The 23,804-nt window shown below is 41.4% G+C and overlaps 1 protein-coding gene across 1 annotated transcript in view; it reads left to right on the plus strand.

Annotated features, from left to right (window-relative positions):
• The first annotated feature begins 5,382 nt into the window (after positions 1–5,382).
• PCOLCE2 (procollagen C-endopeptidase enhancer 2) overlaps positions 5,383–23,804 on the plus strand; it is an 81,451-nt gene continuing 63,029 nt past the window's right edge. The window contains exons 1-2 of the mRNA XM_061193594.1: positions 5,383–5,492; positions 6,461–6,569. Coding sequence (XP_061049577.1) covers positions 5,410–5,492; positions 6,461–6,569 — 192 coding nt within the window. The 5' untranslated portion in view covers positions 5,383–5,409. The remainder of the gene's footprint in view (positions 5,493–6,460; positions 6,570–23,804) is intronic.

A 23,804-nucleotide genomic window follows, 5' to 3' on the forward strand; every position in this document is an offset into this window, starting at 1 on the left:
TATAGGGTTTTTGGCAGAGTTAAACGAAATGTTATTGTAAAGCATTTATATCAGAGTTCCTGGTGTATAATAAGTGCTCAGTAAAAGTTAGAGATGATGAGGAGGAGGAGGGTGATGATTTATCGTGGAGTGCTTCCATTGGACAAAGTTTCATTCCAAACCAGCAAAGGGCTGCTGACTTCTTTGTCCAACGTTGGCAGATGAGTGGAGTTGGTTTCATTCAACACACATTACGTTGCCTTGGGACCCTTATACATAAAGACTACCTTGGAGCCGTTTTCGTCAACAGAGACAGGCTAATTGAACTTTGTATATCCCTGTCATGGACATTAATCATACTTGTGCCTGCCATTATTTTTTGAGTAGCTTTTTAATATTTGGGGAAATTTCTACAGCATGCAGACCTTATTCCCCACAAAGAGTTGTGTTCCTAGCCTCTCTTGAAGCTGCGATGCCGGCATGTGACACAGACATTACCATATGCACTTGCATGAGACTGATTCAAGAGATCCATCTGAGCAAAGAAGGTCAGTGATGAGCTTTCATTTGTAGGTGGCAGCAGAGCTGTCTGGCCTTTGGGGTACGAGTATTGGGAGATTGAATTTCTCGGGGCAGAAATGCATCTGCTGTGCTCACAGGTGTCACAGTGTCGGCAAGTTGAAGTACCTGCGTTTAGTACTTAGCCTTGGTGGCAGTAGTGGCAACAAATTTCTCACGGGGACATTTCTGAAGCAAGGTTTTTTGCCACTATTCTGGGAAAAATAGCCTTGGAATAAGTTTCTCCTGTTTTCTTAATGGTAATGTGAACTACCTTGTGTTTTAAAATACATCCCTCATACTGCTTGAATCAGCCAGAGTGGACTCAATTGCTTGTAGCTAAGAAGCCTAACCAGTACAATTCCCCTGTAATGTTCTATTCTTAGGAGGAATAGTATGCTTCCAAACATCAAAAAATATTGAACTAGGGCTTCCCTGGTGGCGCAGTGGTTAAGAATCTGCCTGCCAGTGCAGGGGACATGGGTTCGAGCCCTGGTCCAGGAAGATCCCACATGCCACAGGGCAACTAAGCCCGTGCACCACAACTACTGAGCCTGCGCTCTAGAACCAGCGAGCCACAACTACTGAGCCCACGTGCCACAACTACTGAAGCCCGCACGCCTAGAGCCCATGCTCCACAACAAGAGAAGCCACCGCAATGAGAAGCCTGTGCACCACAACGAACAGTAGCCCCAGCTCCCCGCAAATAGAGAAAGCCCGCGCGCAGCAACGAAGACCCAACACAGCCAAAAATAAATAAACAAAATAAATAAATTTATAAAAATAAATAAATAAATAAAGTTATAAAAAAATATCGAACTAACTTTTAATTCTAAAAATCCTTGTTCACAAGAGTATCTACTGATAGACCTGCGCACAAGAATTCAAAGATTACAGAGTTCCTAAACGTTGATAGTATCTGAAAAGCTGAATTCAGAAAAGGCACTTCATCAGTAAAGTATTAATATCATAACTCTACACGTTATATTTTCCTAGGTAAAAGAACATGGCGGAAATTCCAGTTTGATAGTTTTGCAGAATGACAGATGTTATGGAAATGTCACGAACAGTATTGTCACTAAGTTGGGCTGCATAAAAGAATTTCCACACTATTTGCTTTCCAGATACTTTTCATTCCTTTTATACATTTGGAGCACTTATAAATCTAGAGACCCATGTGGTGCAGCTGGAGCAATGTCACGTTCAAGGAAGCACAGACCACACCTGAGTTCTAGATATGGCTCATGCCTCTAAAAGAACAATGGGAGGGGTCCAGGGATAGAGCCCAGCCCACCATTATGTCCTCTCCCGGCCTCTCCCCCTCAATCTGATGCAGTCCCCTGGATTGTTGCTCAGGTGCTTTTCAAGATAGTTGGAAAAATTATCTGAGATTTTGAATGAATCCATACCTGGGATTTACTGTACTGGAAAAGGCCACTTACTTAAAACAGGTTCCAAAGTTTCATAGCAGATATTGAAAGAGTGTTTAGGGTTTTACCTTCAAAAATGAAGCTGAAATTTTTAAAGTTAAATTTATTTTGTATTTAACAAAATTTCATCTATATTTGCAGCTATGTGCCAATTCTCATAATAAACAAAGAATGAATCAAATCTGGATTTTTTAGCACAATTTTCCCTATGAAATTACAGTCGAGCAAAATATAAACATTCTTCCCTACACTTTTGATTTTCACAACATCATAAAGTAGAATGTTACTTTTGAAAAAGTATCATAGGGAATCAATTGTTCGCATGGGTATCTCTTTAATATTTTTGGCATTAAAAATCATTCTTTTTTGGTCAGCGACCTTTAGTTTTTTTCCTTCATTTGTTCACTGGAGTGATTCATCCAGGTGTTCATTTGTCAAAGAAGTCCATCATTCCTCCACTTCTTTCAATATTACTTGCATCCATCTTATGAGATTCTGGATCTTTTACAAGATCAGTACTGCACCATGGATTAAATGTGCATTGTATTTATGTTGCATTTTCAGATGTTTGCAAGGTTGATGAATTGACCAGTGACTAACCAACAAAGATGTTGACATACTGGGCCCAGCTAGGTGCTAATACTATGCAACAAAGTACTTTGAGTGGGGTCTAATTTTATAAGTGGTCAGTTCATTGGTGAATATTCTCATATTCCCATGATTTTGAGTCTCTGTGCAACTTGTTTAACTGCAGAGACTGGGTAATATATACTTTGGACAACAAGGATCACTTCACCTACCACTCTGCACCCACAGGGGTTTGGTTCTCTCCACCTCTCTCCTTTCCTAGTGCCTGGAGTTTTGCGGCTCGCTACCATTACACCAACATTGCATCTCTGAAGTCCAGAAATTGGTCTCACAGAAATGGACCTTACACAAACCTCCAGAGTCCACTTGGGTGTGTCTCAATTTTGACACATTAAGCTTCTCAGGACATTTAAGCTTTATAATTTTGGTCAGAACTGTAGTTCCAAGTTAAATATGCGTTTCTAAGGGCAAATAATAACGTCTTAGTAAATTTTTAAAATCACATGGTAACATCAGTGTCCTTCTACATGTCTCAACAACAACAGAACTATCAGTGTTGGAACCCTAACTTTTTAGTGAGGATATAAACACAGTCATCAGTCTGTAAATTAAGAAAAGAGTTGTTGCATATTTATGTTCAAATAGTTTTCTATCCATTTAGTCATATTTCACACTTTGTTTTTTAATTTTAAATTTTGAAAACTTAGCTTAGTTTTGAAGAATGAAGTATTTGCTGGCTATGATCACTTCAAATCATTACCAGAAAGTGAATTAAGCAATATTTTCACTTCGTAATTTAAAACTATTACTTTTTAATAAAATATCATCTAAAATATGTAGGCTGTTGGACAGCATATTCTGGAAATGTGTGCAAAATAAACAATCATTAATTTTCCTGTTTGCTCTTTTAAAACAATTTTATTGCCTTGAGGGTGTAGGTTTCAGGAGGTAATATAGTTTGCCAAATTCTGTAATCCTTTTTTTTTTTTTTTTTTTTTTAAGTCATACAGGGTGTGGTGCCTTCAGAACATTTTTAACAAGTTGTAATTCTTGGTGTTTTTTTCCTTCGCATTTTCAAAAATAGTAAGAAAATCTAAACCCCACAGGGAAATTCTGGTTCCCACTATTGACTCCTGGATTCCCCTCCTCTAAAAAGTGAGATTATTCTCTGCTGCCAGTTGTTGCTTATTTCCTTGCCCGGAGTATTTATGTTCTTAACACTGTAGGCTCATTATTAGAAATGAAGTCTTAGGACTTCTCTGGTGGCACAGCGGTTAAGAATCTGCTTGCCAATGCAGGGGACATGGGTTCGAGTCCTGGTCCAGAAAGATACCACATGCCGTGGAACAACTAAGCCTGTGTGCCACAACTACTGAAGCCCACGTGCCTAGAGCCCGTGCTCTGCAACAAGAGAAGGCACCGCAATGAGAAGCCCGCCCACCCCAAGGAAGAGTAGCCCCTGCTGGCCGCAACTAGATAAAGTCTGCATGCGCCCAGCAATGAAGACCCAATGCAGCCAAAAATAAATGAATAAATTAATTAATTAAAAAAAAGAAAGAAATGAAGTCTTGATAAGTATTATTTTAAGGCTTAATTTTTTTTGCTTAGAATGGTGAAAATACTTTAGGAGGAACAACACAAATGAGGCATCTGAATTCAGCTATATCCCCTTGTGGTGACGTGGTCATTGAAAAACCCAATGACTCCATTCCATTCTTGTTTTTCTTTTATTAATCCCTAGTTATTGGGAAGCACTTAGCAAAATAAATATTTAAAATTATTTTTAATTAAAATTAATTAAAAGTAATAAAGGAAAGCCTTGATTCCATAAGACTGCAATTGTTCTTAGAAAAACAAATTCTCTGTACATCTCAACTAATCAATACTACAGAAAAAGGCATCGCTGGAAAAGATCTTTGAAGAACAGAGAGGCGCCAGCAAAGAAGCGCTATTCTCAGGACGTAATATGGGGTGGTGAGAGCCGACGATCCGGAGTTTGTCTCCGTTATTTGTCACGGTAATGACAAGTCACTCACTAATCACACGGCTGAAAACTCACTTCTAAACCGCCCCCCGCCTCCCGCTCAGAACCTATCTCCCTATTCTCACACACCAGTAAAAGCAAAAAGAATCTACTGAGATTCTGTGTGTGTAAAGTAAGAGAATTAGAGTAGGAGTTAAAATATAGTAGAATCTCTCTTCTACTTTCTCTTTTCTTTCTTTGGATCTAGATGTCGGAAGGAGGAACCCTCTTTTCCAGCAATCAGCAAGCGCGAATACTTTTTATTTAGAAGCAACTAGAGAAAAACACTCCCCAAAGCAAAGCAAACCAAGGCTACCCCCCTCCAACCCCCCTCCCACCCCATCATCTGTGGATCAAGGCGCCAGGTCCCATTTGGGTACCACGCGGTAGGGGATCCCTTTCATCCTTCTCTCCACCACCCCTGCCCGAGGGATGTGAGCGGGGTGCGGGTCCCGGGGTGCCAGCGAGGAGCCGCCCGCGCCCCCACCCGCCCCGAGAGAGGAGGCGGCTCCGGCCTGGGAGCCGCCCCCTCTCGCCGCCGGAGAACAAACGGGATATTCAGCAGTGGCCTGTGGCTGCCAGAGCAACTCCTCAGGGGAAATTAAGCGGCGAGGCAGACTGCACCGTAATCGCCTCTAGAAAAGCGCCCCGGCCCAGCCTGCCGCGCACGCCCGGCTACCTGGGCTACCCCGCGGCGGCGCGTGCGAGAGAGCGGGAGAGGGCTCGCCGGGGTGCGGGGCGCGCCGGGGCGGGAGTCCGGGCCGGTGCGGAGCGCGCGGTGCTCCGGGGTGCGCGCCGGGGTGGGGCGAGCCCCGAGCGTCTCCACCGGCCATGAGGGGCGCGGGCGCCTGGGCCCCGCTCTGCCTGCTGCTGGCCGCCGCCGCCCAGCCCTCGCGGCCGCAGCCCCCGGAGAGGTAACGCGACCCCCGCCCGCGCTCCCTTCCTTCCTCCCTCTCTTTCCCTCGCCCACGGCTTGGCTTTACCCACTCCGCTTCGGGGCGCCGGGGACCCACGCGCCACCAGGACCCCGGGGTGGCGCCAGTCCTCGGGGCTCCTTCCGGCGCCCCCCAGCTCCGCCCGCCCCACGGCCCCGCAGCTGGCCGGCCACCACCTCTCCTCTCCCCGAAGGTTCAGGCGGGCGCTGGGAAGCACTGGGACCCAAATGTGTGGACTTTGGTTTACTCCTGTTTTCTTCCCCGGAGAGGCTTTGCCCAGAGACAGAAGCCTAGGGGAAAACGCGAGTTGCCCGGCGCCCGGGGAGCGGCTCTTGGCAAGTTTAACTCTTCAGCCTCTGAGCTGCCAGATGGCTCCAGGACCTGGGCCGGGAGACCTGCCCTATGGCCAACTTTGCCATCTCCTTTTCCACCTCTATCACCATCAACCTCCCTTTTCAATGGGAGGCTCTGCCAATGGCCAACGATTTTCAAACAAAGAGACAATTAGGCATCTCTCCAAATCCAGAAAATTAAAACTTTTTCATATTAACCAATTACTTGCCTAGCTTTAAAACCATTCACTTCACGGAGCCTAGCTCTCACCCTCTCTCTCTCTCTCTCACTCTCTCACTCCCCGCAGTTAAATTTTCCATTTACCATTTTCCTGTAAGATCTTGCCACTTACGTGGAGGACTTGATTGCATATGGATGGATGGATGGATAGATTGATCTTGTTATCATGGTGGAGACAGATGGCAGCTGGACTGAATGTTTTATCAGGCTAGAATTTATTCTAAGAGCTAACAAGTATTTCAAATCCCGTATATGATGCAGGCAGTTAATTGTCAGTATTCACTTTATCCATATTAATAGACTGCATCTTTCTGAAATTGACGTTAAATTGTTAGACAGTGTTTCAAATTTCTTTTCCTCTTTTATTTTCCCAGACCTGTTTTCACATGTGGCGGCATTCTTACTGGAGAGTCTGGCTTTATTGGCAGCGAAGGTTTTCCTGGAGTGTACCCTCCAAATAGCAAATGTACCTGGAAAATCACAGTAAGCATTTTTTAAAAGGGTATTCTCCAAAAGTGAATATTGGAAACAGTGGAAGAGCTGCTGCTGTTTTCCTCTGCTGTCAGAATTTGGGTTGGGGACAAATGTCTGTAATAGTGAAATGTTGGATTTATCTCAACTATTTAGGAGATTTTTAATAGAACTAGTGGTGCCCTGCATTAACAGTTAGAAAGGGCTCGAGATAATGCTTGGAGGGATAAATTCTTAAAGCAGATGTGTGTCTGAAAACCCAGTCTAACTCAGCTGAGTTTCATGGATTCAAAATTAAGGCTATCTTCAGGCAAAAACCCATCATAAAGACTTCTAGAAGCTATTTGTTGCCTGTGCCTTTCATAAATGTCTCCCAGTGACGGATAGAAGATCAAAGGTAGTACTCACCTCTGACTACTTTATAACCATTAGGGGGAAAAAGAGGGGAAAGAAAAAGAAAAAACAATCCCACTTAATGTCTCTGACTTAAAACCACCACTAAAGGCAATCTAAGAATAGAGAATAGCAATAACTTAGGGGAGAAAAAGCCTAAATATCAAACAAAAACTAACAAAATGCCCAGGGTGGTTAGTAATGGCATAGATTATGCTGAGTCAAGATAAGAAATCAGATTTAGAGACAGCCAGCCTTAAAAAAATAAGTCCGGATTTAGTCAGCCAGAGTGAGTCATCTTTCCAAGTGAGCATAGTAGTGACCATTATCTTCTTCATTTTTTTCAATTTTGGGAAGTTGTTTGGTAATTGAACACATTAGTTCACTGAAAGCTTCATTCAGTCAGATTGTACCACCCATGAATTAATGATTTTTAAAAGTAGGTACCTCTTATTGAGCACTTACTGGGTGCCAGGCACTGTGCCAAGTAGGCAACAAGCATAATCTCACTGAATCTTTGAAATCACTGTGAGGAGGTATTATTATCCCCATTTTATAGATGAGGAAGCTGAGGTCTAGAACAATGATATAAACTGACTTGATCAAGCACTGGGTAAGTCCAACTTTCTACAAAGTAAAGCCTATTTTGCAGTGAGGCCTTCCCATCAAGAAGGTCATTTGACAGGCAGATATGAGGGGGTCTCCTTCCTTAAATAAAAGTCAGCTCCTATATGCATTGATGCGCTCCTGTAAAATATCGGCTATCTAATGAATTGGTACAGATTTCATTATGTTATTGCAACACATGGGGCCAGGAGAGGATGGTCATGAAAAATAGCTCTGCAATATTGATATTAGCATAAATGTGAAATAAGGCTCTGAAACAAACATGTAACTTGGTTTTTATGTTATAGTTGTGTTTCAGTTATGATTAAATGGCTGTAAGTTAAAAATGACCCAAAGAAATTAGTGACTGAGAGGCACCATGTGCCTAGCAAGTAGACTCCATGGTTAGCCCAGTGTTTTGGGTCTTCGGGGCATTGTTAGTGTTGGAGGTGGGGAAGGGTGTCCAGTGAAAGTTGTCCTTGGTAAAGGAGGGGTGTGCCCTTGCAGAGGCCTGACTACCTTATTTTTATGTGTGGGGAAGAGGAAGTATAATGGATGCTCCTTATGGATACAATGTAAAGGTGAGGCATGCTGGCTCTCATTCCATCACTTATAAGCCGTGTGATGGATTTATCTTTAAACCTCAGGACTGTTGTGAAGATAACATGAGATGGTATGTATAAAGCTCTTTGGCTGAGTGTCTGCGATATAAGAAGTGCTCACTAAACATTAGCTACCACCGTTACCGTTGTTGCTGGTATTGACTCATCCTTTCTTCTGACTGGTAGGCAATATGTCAGATCACTGCCACCCCCTTAGTATATTGGCTAAGCTGGGCTTGGCATCAGCTTTAAAGCAGCTCAGACTTTGATGGAACAATAGACTTTGTTATGTGTATGTAGAAAGCACTTATTTCTGTGCTTGGGTTCTCCTGTAATCTTACTGGAGAGATTCCGTGTGCGTTAGGACTAGGTTGGCTCCTAGTAACAGAGATCCAAAGTAACAATCGCTCAACCAGAAGCTTGGTTCTCTCCCATGTAAAGGAATCTGGAGGTAGGCAATCCAAGATTGGTGTGGCAACCTCAAATCATTAGGCACTCAGTATCCACTTAGATGTGTGCTCAAGTTCCAGCCATCAGGTTCATGGTTTAGCCAACAAAAAGGAAGAGAGGAAGGGCACAGATCCTCCCTTTAAGGACATTGTGCAGAATTACCTGCACCTTGCTGTTTACATTGCACTGGCTAGTTATGAGTTACATGGCCACTTCTAGCTGCAGGGAAGGCCTGAAATGAAGTCTTCATGTCAGGAATCCATGAGCTCCGCTAAAATTCAAGAGTCTTCTTTTGAATAAAAGTCTTCTATCAACTGTGGAAAGAAGGGAAAACAAGCAAACAACAAGCAGTCTCTGTGACATATTTATTTGTGGTTTGCCCAGGCTGCCTGAACTAATTCTCAAAAGTTGAGTAGCAAATGCCAGCCTTTTTTGAAAACTATATATTTTTAGAAAGCATAGGTAATGCACAAGAAAGGACTGCACAATTTGCTTTTCTAGTGAAAAGCTTTATAGTTTTCACTCTTAGCCATTTGATTCTGTTTCAAGGGGCTGTCTCTTTTACGTTTGCATATGAGTAGCACCAAGTACTTCCAGAGGAGCCCAGCACATTCTCCTGGTTATAATTACAGCCTCAGCAGAATGTTCCCAAAGGCCTTGGATGCTCTCAAGATCTCAGTTTCAAAATATCTTCATTTCTTTGTATTTCACAAGGAAAAGCACTGAATCGTTGGGAAAAATATTCTCAGTTCTTCTTCATGGTCCTCTGGTGTGTCAGAGTAGAAGAAGGGAGCTCCCTAGCTTCTGTATATCCTTGGGTTGATAAAAGAAGGAGGACTGTGGTAGCACTAAAGCTTGTAGAAGCTGGTAACCCTAAGGTCTGTCATTCATTCAGCAAATGTGTGTTGGGTCTTGGGTACTACTGGAGTTTTGGTGAACAAGGCAGCCAAGCTTCTTGCCCTCATGTCTCTCCTAGTTTGGAGAGACAGGCAGTTAATGTTTAAACAAACAAGTAAACAAGAAAATATTACATAGTGATAACTGAATTATAAAAATAAAATAGATACTACTTCATATCCATCAAGATGGCTATTATTAAAAAAACAGAAAATAATAAGTGTTGGCAAAGATGTGAAGACACTGGAACCCTTGTGCATTGCTGGTAGGAATGTAAAATGGTGCAGCTGCTGTGGAAAACAATAGGATACTTTCTCAAGGAATTAAACTTAGAATTACCATATTATCCAGAAATTCCACTTCGGGGTATATACCCAAAAGAAGTTAAAGCTGGGATTTGAACAGATATTTATACGTCCATATTCATGGCAGCATTATTCACAATAGCCAAAAGTTGGAAGCAACCCAAGTATCTATCCATAGATGAATGGACAAACACAATATGGTATACAAAGGAACATTACTCAGCTTTAAAAAGTAAGGAAATTCTGACACATGCCACAACATGGGGGGACCTTGAAGACATTATGCTAAGTGAAATAAGCCAGTCACAAAAGAACAAATATTGTGTGTAATCAAAATCATAGAGACAGGAAGTAGAATGGTAGTTTCCACAGGCTGGGGAGGTAGAGGAATGAGAGTTAGTATTTAATGGATACAGAGTTTCAGTTGGGAAAGATGAGAAAGTTCTGGAGATGGATGATGGTGATGGTGATTGTTGCACAACTTAATGCCACTGACCCATACACTTCAAAATGGCGAAAATGGTACATTTTATGTTAGTATATTTTACCACAATAAAAAATTTTTTTAAATAAAATAAAACAGAGCAGTGGAATATTAGATAATAACTGTATAATTCCAAAAGGGCAAATCTGTAGAGACAGAGAGTAGATTAGTGGTTGCCTGGGGCAGGGGATAGGTATGGAGATTAACAGTTAATCGTCATGAGGGATCTCAAAGGTGGAAATGACCTGTGGTGATGGTTGTACAACTTGGTATAGTTACTAAAAATTATTTAATTGTGCCGTTAAAATGGGTGAGTTTTATAATATGTTAAATATACCTCAAGAAATATGTAGAAAAAACCCAACAAACATAACATAGTGGTGGGATAGAAGTAGCTATGGATGAGGTGGTTGGGAATGGCCACTCTGAGGAGGTGACATTTGAGCTGAGGCCTGAGTGATAAGGATCCAGCCATGTGAAAGTCTGGGGAAGAGCATTTTAGGCAGAGGGACCGGCAGGTGCAAAGGCCCTGAGGTACAGACAAGCTTGATTTGTCTGAAGAACAGCCAGGAGGTCACTGTGTCTGGAACAGAATGAGTAAGGGGGACGATGGGAGAAGTAAAAAAGGTGAGCAGGGCCCTGTAGGCCATGGTGAAGAGTTTGAATTTTATTTTGAGTAGGAAGCCACTGGAGAATCTTAAGCAAAGGAGTGAGATGTTCTGATTTTAAAAGATCATTCTGGCTGCTGTGTGGAAGATGAATTGTAGGGGGTTAAGAGTGAAAAGACGGAGACCAATTAGGAAGCTGTGTGGTCTCCAGGAGAGAGAAGATGGAAGAATGGGCAAGAGGGGTAACCAAGGAGATGAAGAAACGTGGACTCTTCTGCCTAAAGCAGTTGTCTTAGCAGTTCTGAATGCAGCTAGGGTGGAGTGGCACCAGCCAAGAGGCCCAACGCACCAGGCTCTGGACCCTTGCTTGACATCTGCTCCAGACAGGGCTGTGCTCTGGTGTGGCCTCATCCAAGGCAGTCCATTAAAGGCCTTCTGGAAACCAGTGGATCCAGTCCATTTTCCAGCTCCTGCCGTCAGTAAACCAAGAATAGAATTCCCACTGGTTATTCAACATCATAGAGACCCCTCAAGATGGAAGAGCCTGAGAGTAGCCCCCAAACTCAAGTTCCCATAGCTAGAAAGACCCTGCTTCTCACCACTCATCTGCTTGGCAGTTCATTCTTCCAGACTGGAGAGGTGTGTCCCAGCAAGGTGGCTTTCACCACCAAATCCTCTTCATCAAACTCTATCTTGTCAGTGGGGGTGTGGAGGTGGGAAAAGCCTAATGTTAAGGTCTGTATACTTTGAGAAAGGTGAAGGCTAGTGGTCACAAGCAAACTTTCTAGCCATTTGTATTGGACTTTCTGAGATGGAAGTACAGCTTGCAGAATGGAAATTTAGATTTGCCCTTAAATGATAGGACTTTAAAATTTTCCTTGCTATTTCTTGAACAGCTGCACTGTCTAAATACACTATCAACATTGGCTATTTAAATCTAAACTAATTAAAATTAAGTTAAAAATTAAAAATCCAGTTCCTCAGTCACCCTGGCCATATTTCAGATGCTCAATGGCCACATATAGATGGCAGCCACCATATTGGACAGTATATAATATGAATATTTCCATCATCACAAAAAGTTCCTTTGGACAGTGCTGTTCTAGAGAAATTTCGAGGTTAATTTTACTCATGTGAAGATATGTTGAGGACGCACGCGCTCCGTGCTGCTTACTTCTGCTTTGCAGACGAGGAAGCTGATGCTTGTTCTCTGTAGTGCTGAAGCTGTGCCTGGAACTCAAGCCTCTTGACTCAACTCTATCTTTCTGGCCACCAACTCTTGGTGACCTCAACTAGTCTTAGGTTTTACTAATTAATTTTGCTGAGTGTGTTCTGAAAAACGTATGGCTAGAGTTCAAATCAGAGAATTTGAGGGTTAAGAAATTGTTAAATATTTTGTTACTAATGATGGAGTTGAGGGTTTCTTAGTTTCTCATAAGAGTTGAGGTTCAGGATTGTAAGCTAAGGGGCATCTGCATAAAATACCAAGTCTGCATACATGGGGGGTGGGTAGGACTTAAGTATGATTTGACAGCTAAGGGAAGTATAATTTTTGGAAAATGGTGGCTGGTCTTCTAAGCAGGCTTGGAAGGACAACGTGACTGGGTTGAGGCAAAAGTCACCCAAAGTGATTGAAGGATAAGAACTAGTAACTGCACCTGTACCAAGCCCGGCAACAAGAAATGAAACTCCAAGTATTGACATACCACCACCTGGACCGCTCTATCACAGTGGTCCCCCTGCTGGGTACATGTGCCCAAAGGGGCAAGACTGTGCAGGAGACAGTAAGAGACCTCTGAGATCCCTAAAACAAGTCAGAGAGAGTGGACCAGTGTCAAAAAGAGCGCAGCCGGTGGGCTGTGGCTCACTGCTACACTGGCAAGGCACGTCTACCAAGAGCCCACCAAGCACGGCTGTAGGTGCTGGAGACACACAGATGAATACCTGGGAGATGTGAGCATGGGAGGCTGCCTGGGATGATGCATTCCCCAGGCTCTGGGTGGGAAGGGAAATAAAACCCAACAGGCACCTTGCCTTCTTGGCTCCACCGGCACAAAGATCACCATTCTATTAACGGTTTCCTTATAAATTCATTGCAAACGTGGCAAGTCACCCAATCCTTCGGTTCCTTGATCTTTTCATCAATAACTTCTTCATTTTATAATCCCAGGAGAATTAGAGATTCATATTGATGATTTGACACAATTTAAAAAAAAAAAGAAAAGAGGCTTTAGTAGCAAAATAATACCTTGTGAAAGCAACTCTATTCAGAGTTTGACTTGGGCTGCATATGGTATAGCCAGCTAAGTGGAACCAGCTGAAACTTGGTTTATAGCAACTATGCAAATTAGAGGAAACTTGAAGCCTAGAACATTCTGGGAACTCTCCTCAAATAGGTATGTAGGAATTGTTATTTTAAATTGGTTCCCGAAGTTAAAACTAAATATTGCATCTGAATTCCTGTTGTTATCTAACAGAAACAGCAGTTGGTATGCAGATGTCAGTGAAAATGATTTTGTTCTTAGATTTAAAGGTGGGCATAATTTACAAAACAGTTTTTAAAAATGAGATTATTCATGTATGTGGTCTTATTGTTATAAAACATTATCGAAATTACAAGGTATTTGTTTATGATTTATATCTCTTTTTTATTTCCAAAAAAAGTTTGAAGGTACTGAAATTAGAGAGCAGATTATTGAAGGTTTCAGTTATTATTTTGAGCAGAAATCTGGCTTAGGAAAAAACCAGCAAACATTTGAGCAGTTTAAAACTTGGTGGCCCCTTTAACTCTGAAGTAAATAATGTGGGCCAATCAGAAAGTCACAGACTTATGCCAGAAATGGAAGGAGAATTATAGCAGTGAATAGAGTCAGTCCTACTTAAGCCGAAAGTATGTGGCAAATTTTTCCTTATTTAGCTAATTCATGCAGAGGAAAAAGGCATAAATTGTCATATGTAGAAGGTCTTCAGATTCCCCAGGTAATACACGTACTGTCATTTTGATAACTACCTTTTTTTTTTCTATGCAACTGGAATTAAATATACTGGTTATTATATAGGTCGCAGATCTAAAATAATAACATGTGGTTACTTCATCTGCATCCAGTTCCGTGATGTCAGTGGATACATGTTAGTATGTCCATTTCACAAATGGCAAAAGTGAGGTCTAAAGAACTTGTATCTTGCCTAATATCCCTGCAAATGGTTTGAAAAGATTAGCACATTTTCTGACTCGGTGACACAAATGCACTATTATGCACTTATTTAACAAATAAACATTCGCTCAATGCTTATTGAGCATCCGCTATGTACTGAGCATTGGGCTGGGCCCCAGGGGTAAAAAGTCAAGGCATAGTTTCTATGCTTACGGAGTTTATAATCTGGTAGAGAGTAGTTAGATAAGAAAATCAGTAGCAATTATGTTGTGTAAATAATTATGCTACTCACTGTAAGTAGTTTTAAGTATTGATAATGTGGAATAAGGCTTATTGACATTTTAAAAATGATTGAAGTTCTTAGATTATTTAAATGAAAACAATTATTACCTCATGCAAAGAGTAAAAGATGTTATGACCCATTTTACATCTGTGCTGCTCTAAGACTTGAGAAATTGTTATATGTCCTTTGTTTGACAGCACGGGGCTGTTTTACAACACATGCCTTGATATTTCCAAATACACCTAATAAACAATTGTGTAAAGGCATTCCTTACCATGGGGTGATTTTGTTACTTATGTGTGTTAAAGTCATCATACTGAATCCATCCTCCAAAAGCCTGGTTAAGTTTAAATGGCATTCACATTTACTTTAGAGAAATGATAGATTGAAAATGTGATTGGGATTTACCTCTTCCCACTAACCTTCATATGGCTTCATGAAAAGCAGGTCAGCAGTGGTGGGGCATGGAATTGCATGAAAATTGAAACATATAGTGATGTTCTATTTAGATTGGTGCTAGGTATATAATTTGAGAAAACAAATCGTGAATTTAGACAGGAACTCAACATTTAAGTCGCTTAATTATACCTAAGGGTATGGCAAGGGGTTCTAAAATTACTGTAACTGTTATTTGCCTGGCATAACCACAGCAGGACAGATAGCGGAATGGAATTTTGGCCTTAAACACATATTTCCTGGCTTTACAATACATGTAGGATTTAGAATTATATCGAGATTTAAATTCCAGTCAACTATGGGGTTTGTTTTAATGTACCTATACATTTGTTGGACTAAGCTTCGTTACTTCAGCTGCCTGAAGAGTAATTTTACCCAATGCTTGACTTAATATTATTTATATCTAATTCCTTAGTAAAGATGAGTGCAATTAACAGAGAATGTCTGCATACCCAAACTTGAGCGCTATATGAATGGGAAAAGAGCACTATAGCTACATGTTGTCTGTTTTTTAATTAGGAGAGAATAATTCAGAAACTTTGTGATTCTTATGACACTTAAACTGTCCCAGTTAGGTTTCAATTGATAAAATACTGGAAGCATTAAAACATTTTCCATGCTGCCTTCAGTCCTTCTGAGAAGCAGGGGAAATATAAATCCTAAATAAATAAGCAAGTAGGTGACGTTTTCCCACTGGGGCCTCAGCCCAATTTTTCTAAATTTGTTTAGTTTCCTGCTTGCTTTTAAGGGCTTCTGTTGCTTGTTTTGTTTTGTTTTTCTTTGCTGTCTCACATGGAAATCAAATATGTTTTTATTGATTGAAAACATGATGTTTTATTAATGTGCTTATTTGTACCGCTTGTATTTTTAGAGCTGGTCGAAGGCAGATGCCTTAGAAAGGGCTTAATGAGTAGAGAAGAAAATGAGAGACCATGAAAATGAAGTCCTCTTTGGGTATTTCTTTTTTCTGAAAGAGATTCTCTTTAGTAATATATTAATGACAAAAAGTCATTTTTCCTGAAACATCACTATAGTAATAGAGCACCAAGGTAACACATTTAAAACCCCTCTATTAAAGAGCTGTGTAATGAGAAAGCATTTAACAGAGGTAAAACACCCAGAAATGGTTTTAAAGATTGTATTATTAAAAAGACTGATGGAATTAGTTTCACACTCCTATCCCAGAGTTCAATTTATGATATGAAATTATAGGCAAATTTGAATTGTTCCATAAATTTTCAGATTCCTTGCAATCTATCAGGTATTGACAGAAAAAAAAAGAAAAAGAGAGTGGTTTCATTGGTTGGTTGCTGTATGCTGGAGACCAGAGAAGCATTTGCAGGGCTCCTAATTCTAAGGCTTTCTCTTTTTTTTCACATTGTCCTGCTTTTAGAGTTTGGAAAGTGTTCCCGTGGATAGCTGCTGCACAGTCAAGTTTTATCTGTGTGGATCATTGTTCCTTGATCCTATGAAAAACGTAATCACTAAAACGCCCCTGCACGTTATAATTTAGCAGCTTTATTGACAGTGGCAATGGCGCTTTGGGGATACTCTTGAATTTCTTCTCTAGGGACTTGGGAGAATAGAAGTGTTTTCTTCAGATATATTATTTGTTAGCTCCTAAGAGTCAAGGTGGCAAGTCTCTGTAAAACCAATATAAATATCTAAAAATAAATGGAACAACCACAGAGACGTGGGGAGTTGCAATTAAAGCTGCACAAGCCCTGCCACTAAATATCACCTCTCTTTCACCACCTCAGCCCCAAGACACTCCTGGACATGACATATAATAAAATAGTGTTTTCCAAAGTGCAGAGGGAGGGAGAGACCTTCTGGTCACAGATGGTCTGTTCTATGGACCAAGCTGATAAGAAACACAGGGAAGCCAGTGGAGATTTGATTGCTGCTTACTTTCCTAGAAGTGAATTGATAGTGTTACGGACCAGGGTTCTTGACCTTCCTTAATCGATAGAAATTGATAAGAGGCCAGACAAGAAATTCAGGCCGTGCTTTATTGGGGCCCCTGCTGCAGCAGGGGGGGAGCGAAAACAAGTAACATGTTCCCTTGCTCATTTCTTGGGGAGGGCGGCGAGCTGGTTCCTTATATGGAGTGAGGATAAGGGTGTGTCCAGGGGTGGGGCTGGAGGTGTGGCTTAGGTGGCTTGCCCACCCTTTTGGCGGAGTTGAGTGCAAGTGACGTGCACATTACCCCTGTTTTTGCTCCTGGCTCTTCAGAAGTGGCAGTTGGGTTTTTGATCTCTTTGTATCTTGTTGTCCATAATTTGCCCCAACTGGGCATGCATGCAGTTATTTTTAGTCCCTTATAGTTTCTTTATATTTTGTTGCTTGAGGAGACATTTTTCCAGGTGCGAGCACTGCAGCAGAGGGTCCCCGGTCCCAGCCTGTCTCAGTAAGTGTCTGATAGAGGTCTGATATAGACTTTCTAAAAGCCCTGGGCTATGATTGATCTTCTGGGAAGAAATCATAATTCATTACAACTATTTTTAAAGTACCTTCCAGAGATCAGATGCTGGGTTGGGCAGAGAGACTGTAATGTTTGGAAAACCATGTCCCAGAACAGGGCTTGGGGTGGCAAGGAGGCTTTCACTAGTCTGGGAGATGTCCCGGAAATGAATCACAGTAGCACAGGGTAACAAGGTTCACGGTGGAGGGTTGTAAGTATGGCATCACTCAGTGACTAGTAGAAAGGGCATTGGCGAGTCATACTGAAATATTTTTCAGCTATTTACTAGGAATGTGATGCAGTTTCCAGAACTTTCCAAAGTTGGTTATCATGGCCAGACCTGCGTCGTAAAGGTAACATGAGGATTGAAGGAGGTGGTAGATGAGAGGCCCTTGGCACGGCCCTTGATGCAAGAAAGTACTCAATAAATGTTTTTTTTTCAACCTCTCTTCCAGGACTGTAATAAGCCATGAAAGTGTGGTGTTTGTGTAGAACTTGTCTGCAAGCCAACGCATTTCAAGCTGGACGGTCTTTCATAATACTTTGTCCACAGAAGTGCTTCCAAACCTTCCCTGATTCTCCTCAAGCTAACCACCTCCCACCCAGCACCAACTGAGAATGCCCCTTAACTTTTAAAACTAGGGTGTTTAGAGGCAGATGAAGGATTGTCAGTTAAGAATTGCAAATAATTTTCTGTCTTTAGAGATGGGGATTTTAATTCACTTTTGGAGGCTCAAATCATCAGCATAGTCCCCACTAGTTATACAAATTAAGTAATGAATTTATTCATTTATTCCTAATAGAGATACCCCATGATATATTATTGATAGTTAAGAGTGCAGTTTCTGGAGCCAGACTGCCTGGGTTCAAATCCCAGCTCTCCTATTACGGTGGTGAATCTCCAAAGATGACCCCTAAATAACCTCACCTCCTGGTATTCACGCCTTTTTCTAGTACCCCCAAACATTGAATCTTGGCTGGCCCTATGAAAAAATAGAATGAGACAGAAGTGATACTACATGACTTCTGGGGTTGGGGCATAAGAAATCTTAAAGCTTTTGCCTTAGTCTCTTAAAACATGAACTCTGGGGGAATCTAGCTGCCATAAAAGGACTGCCATGCTATGAGGAAGCCCAAGCTAGCCTTGTAGCGAGGCTTCATGGAGAGAGAGAGAAAGATGCTCAGACAGCCCCCAGCTGTTCCAGTATTCCCAGCTGGGGTGCCAGACATATGAGTGAGAAAGTCACCTTGGAGGACCAGCCCCAGTTAAGCCTTCAGACAACTTAAGCCCTAGCTGAGAACTGATAGTAATTGCATGAGATAATTCAAGAATCACCCAGCTGAGACCAGTGAAGTCACAAAACCATAAGAAATAAGAGTACATTGTTTTTTTAAGCCACCAAATTTTGGGGTTTTTTGTTCTGCAGCAGTAGATTACCGAAACAGTTACTTACTAGCTGTATGACCTTGAGTTTGTTAGTTAACCTCTTCATGTCCCAGTTTCCTCATCTATAAAATATGGCTAATAATACTCTCTACCTCATAGGATCATTTTGGGCATTAAATTAGTTATTGCATGTACAGTATTCAAAACCGTGCTTAGCACATGGTAAGTACTCGAAAAAAAAGTATTATTCATCCATGAAATATTTATTGAATGCTTAATATGTGTCAGGCCTTGTTTTATATTCTGGAGATATAATAGTGAAGGTTCTTGTACTGATGGTGTTTACTCTCTGGGGGGAAGAGAGACAGTAAAATGGATCACAAATAGTAGGGTGGGAATAAGTACCATGAAGACAATAAAACAAGGTGATGTAATAGAGACTGAGGCTGACGATGTGACATTTGAACTGAAACCTGGATGATGCAAAGCATCTCCCCACTGATGGTTCCTGGGGAAATTGTGAGGTCATCACTACTCTGAATGCAGATGACTAGGGATGGGGCGTTAAGCAACTTCTGACGTTTCTTGCCCATATGAGTACAAAATGTCTTCTGGATGATTACGAGTGGAAAGGCCTTGCTCATGAATTAAGGTTAACTCCTGTGGAGAGGGTAGTGGATTTGGTTTGCTTCTTTGCTTCTTTATATTTGGTTTGTTTGGCTTTTACTTTTGAAAGGTGCTTCGGGATGTGGACAGGGGAGGAGCTGAATGGTCAGTTTTGGTGCGTAATGTTGTCTTGGGTCCCAGGTGACACGGAGTGATGCAGAGTTGGGAGGAAGGTGTTGTCCTCATCCTGGCTCACAAGTCTCTGCAACTTGGGAGGGTGTAGAATCTTAGGAGCATCAGAAAATAACACCCTTGAAACAGATAGATGCTTCCTCTTCATCGGCCCGTTCAGGGGACTTGGTGGGCACATCCATCACCTGGAACATTCTATTTATCCATTCATCTGTGAATGGACACTTGGGTTATTTCCACATTTTGGCAATTTTGAATAACGCTGCTGTGAACAGTGGTGTTCAAGTGTCTGTTTGAGTCCCTGCTTTCAATCCCTTTGGGCATACACTTAGGAGTGGAATTGCTGGATCATGTGGTAATTCTCTTCTTTATGAGGAGCCACCGAACTGCTTTCCAGCAGTAAGAGAGGAAAGACATGTGAACGCTATCACTAGGGAGCCAGACAGCTTTGTGGGCCTGTGTAGACATCCCCTGGAGATACTCCAAAACAACTGAGATTTTAGGGGGGATTCTGGCACAGTCATCAAGCTAATAGGAACTTGCACTGTTGTTCTTTAGGGATTATAACTAAGCATTTATTGTGTGGGGGATACATATATGTGGTAGAAAAAAAATTTTTTTTAGTGCAAGGCAATTATCAGGAGCCATGCAACTACCCTAGGAATTGCCCAATATACTTGTTTTAATTATTATATTATAATTGTGATTTATAATTTTAATGAACTTGCTTTATTATTCTCCATAAGTCTTATATATATTTATCCCTATAAATCTGAGCAATGCATATATTGTTTTATTACTCTCTATAAATCTTAGCTATTTGTATATCTGAAAATAATGAAACTATATTTCTTAGTAGAGAAATAAATCATAGAATTATTAAGTCAGAAAGGAATTACCAGAAAGCATTCCTGACTGTCTATCTCCCAGTGCAGACTGGAATCTACTTCCTCTGTGTTCCCGTAGCATCCGGGGAGTATCTTTATTGCAACACTGATCACTGATCATCTGTTTACTAATCTGTCTCCTCTACTAAACTGAAAAGCTCTTGAGGACAAGACCCTTATTTTAGTTGTCTGTTCTCCTAGTAGCTAACATAGTGCTTGACACAGGCAATAGTAGCTGATGAAAGAATGAATGTATAAATGAGTGAATGTTCGAATGAATGAGTGAATGAATGAATAGATCAATGACTACACCTCCTTTTAGGCAGGACAGCACAGAAGCTATAGATCTCTGCAGAAGAGTATCCGTTTATTGCCAAAGATCTCTAGGGAAGGAGACTTATTCTGAAAATGTTTGTAATCTGCAGAATGCTACCGTTAAAAGAGATGTTCCCTTCCTGCATCCTCCTTGCTTCTAGTTGTGTGCCATATGTGTGCTGTTTGCACCTCCCCCTGCGTTTGTGCATTATCAGTCACCTTATGGTTGTACTGGGTGACCACCAGTCAGTCAGCATAACATCAGTGACATGAACAGAACAACACACCCTGTGGATTTAATGTCGATTTCTGAATATTTACTCTCCAATATGGGTGAACATTCTTAGATGCATCATTGTGTGAACTTCTTCGGTGCCTTCTGTTCCACTGCACAGTGTCACTATAAATATGCATTACACTTCTCATATATGAAAAAGTACAGTGCTGCAATATTAATGTTGACTTTGTAAGCTGTTAGTTTTATGTATAAAACCATTCAGGGTTGGAATTTGTAAATAGTTAAGTAGAGAAATAGATAAACAGTTAATATGAATTAAGAGTGTGTTCTTTTCTTTTTTTTTTGAATTTTATTTTATTAAAAAAAATTTTTTTTATACAGCAGGTTCTTATTAGTTATCCATTTTATACATATTAGTGTATATATGTCAATCCCAATCTCCCAATTCATCCCACCACCACCACCAAGAGTGTGTTCTGTTAGCTACTTCACTTTGGTAAAAACGTTATATTCTTTTAAAGCCAGCACATCCTTATAAAAATGTAAGTGATAGAAGGCTGAATGAAAGAGATTAGATTATAGCATAATTCTCACATTTGTAGAATTGCTTGGTTGAATGAGCATTTATAACATTGAATAATATCACCTTAAGTATTATATTTAAGTTTAGGTATTTCATTCCATTTAGCCAATAAATCTTTTGAAAAAAAAAAAGTCATTTGGGGGGAATTCTTCACATCTTGTGAGGATGAATTAACAGTAAAATTGTCATCCTGTTGATGATGATACTTGCCTCTGGCTGAGTAGTGATTTTCACACTTTCCCAAGATATGTATTCAGTGATCCTGGGGGCTTTTATGAGGGAAACAGACATGGTAGCTTCTGTTGCAAAGCCAGGCAACAAGAGGCAAGATTTTTCTTCCCACTTAGTGTTACTTTGTGAGCTATGACGAAGACACAAGATGGAGCACCTATGAGGGATGCAACAAGGAAGGATGCTGGTATGGGAATCAATGAAATTATTTTATTTGATTTAGGCAAAAAATATTTACTGAGCACCTACCATGTTCTAGGCAGTGTGTGGGCACCAGGGATATGTCAATGAACCGGGCAGACAGAGATTCTTGCCCTCAAGGAGCTTTGCATGCCTGGCATGTGCTGGGAGCAGCGAAGAAGCCTGTGGAGTGAACAAAGGGGAAGGGAGCAGACACTGAGGTCAGACAGGGAAGGGTGGGGTAAATCCTATAAGGCCTGGAGACCAGTGTGCGTGAGATAGAGAGCCTATCAGTCAGGGTCTCCATGGAAAACAGCATGCTTGAAGTAGCATGTTGGGGATGGGGTGTTGTTTACAGAGAAGCTGTTTAAAAAGGGTAGGGAAGCCTAGAGGAGATATTACTAGAACCCAGGAGTCAACCCAAGGGGACCTCACAGAGAAGGAGCCAGGGAAGTTAATATCCTGACCTAATTCTCTTCCGTGTTTTCCGTTTCCTGTTGGGGCTTCCCATGGCCACAGCACCCGAAGACAGTGGTTGATGCATTGATCTAGGTCAACCACCCAGTAAGGGGAGTAGGATGGAGATGGGAGGAGAATGGATCCAGAGGGACAAATGGAAGACATTGGGCACAGGAAGCCTGTATCAGCAGTCTCCAGAGAAACAGGACCAGTAGGACATGGATATACATATACACACATGCATATATACATACAAACATATACACATGTGCATATAGTGTACATATATGTATACATATAAACACACATACATGTATATATAAATATATACACACATATACATACATACCTACATATATAAAGACATTTGTTTCAAGGAATTGGCTTATGCAATTATGGAGGCTGGCCAATATGAAATTTGTAGGTCAGGTCAATTGGCTGGATTCTGTCAGTCGGGAGCTGAGATGCTGCAGTCTTGGGGCAGAATTCCTTCTTCCTCAGGGAAAGGTTTTGCTCTTAAGGCCATTCAGCTGATTTGATGAAGCCCACCCACATTATCAAGACAGCCTTCTTTACTTAGTGAGCTGATTGTAGACATGAACACATCTATGAAATACCTTCATGGCAACACCTAGGTTAGTGGTCGATTGAATCATTAGGTGCTACAGCCCAGCCAAGTTGACACGTGAAACTAACCATCCAGAGCCACATCAGGATTCTGGGCCAGGAGTGACATAATGTGACTTGTGCTTGTAAAGGATCACCTGGATGCTGTGTTGAGAATAGAGCATAGGATGCTGGGGTGGAAGAGGGGAGACTAGGTAGGAAGGTCTTTCTGTAATTTAGATGAGAGGAGATGATGGCTTGGACCAGCATGGGAGCCATGCAGGAGATGAGGGATGGTCAGTGTCTGGATATACTTTAAAGTAGAGCCAATAAGAATTGTCGATGGACAAAATGTGGGGTGGAAGAGAAACAGAGGAGCCAAGGATGGCTTCAGAATTCTTGGCCCGAGCAAACCGGAAGGAGGAGATCAAGGTGGCACAGAAGGTAGGGTGGAGCGGATTTGCCGTGGTGAGCAGGGGTTCCGTTTTGACATGTTAAGCTGGGGTGTACATCAGACCCCACAGCAAAATGTCCTTCCAGATACTGCTTAACCAGCAGAGAGAACAGGCGGCAGGTAACAGATTGCTTCCTATTCTTGATTCAGTGCCTCAGAAAAAGTAACGAAAATGTTACAAACTTGATCAAATGGCAGCAGTGAGCCCCTTCTTTAAAGTGTGGGGTTCAAGGAACTGGCTGCAGTATAGGACTATGCTTAGGTGTGCTGGCAGCTGAAGATAAAGGTGCTCATGAAGCTCTTGAGATGAAGAAGGTATATAGTAAAAAACAAAAAAATCACTTCACTTCACTGTTAATGTCTATAAAGACATTTCTTCTGCTTCAAATGACCTGCTCTGGTGTAT

The sequence above is a fragment of the Eubalaena glacialis genome, chromosome 6 (genome assembly GCF_028564815.1).
Source record: "Eubalaena glacialis isolate mEubGla1 chromosome 6, mEubGla1.1.hap2.+ XY, whole genome shotgun sequence".
In the NCBI taxonomy this organism is placed as follows: Eukaryota; Metazoa; Chordata; class Mammalia; order Artiodactyla; family Balaenidae; genus Eubalaena; species Eubalaena glacialis.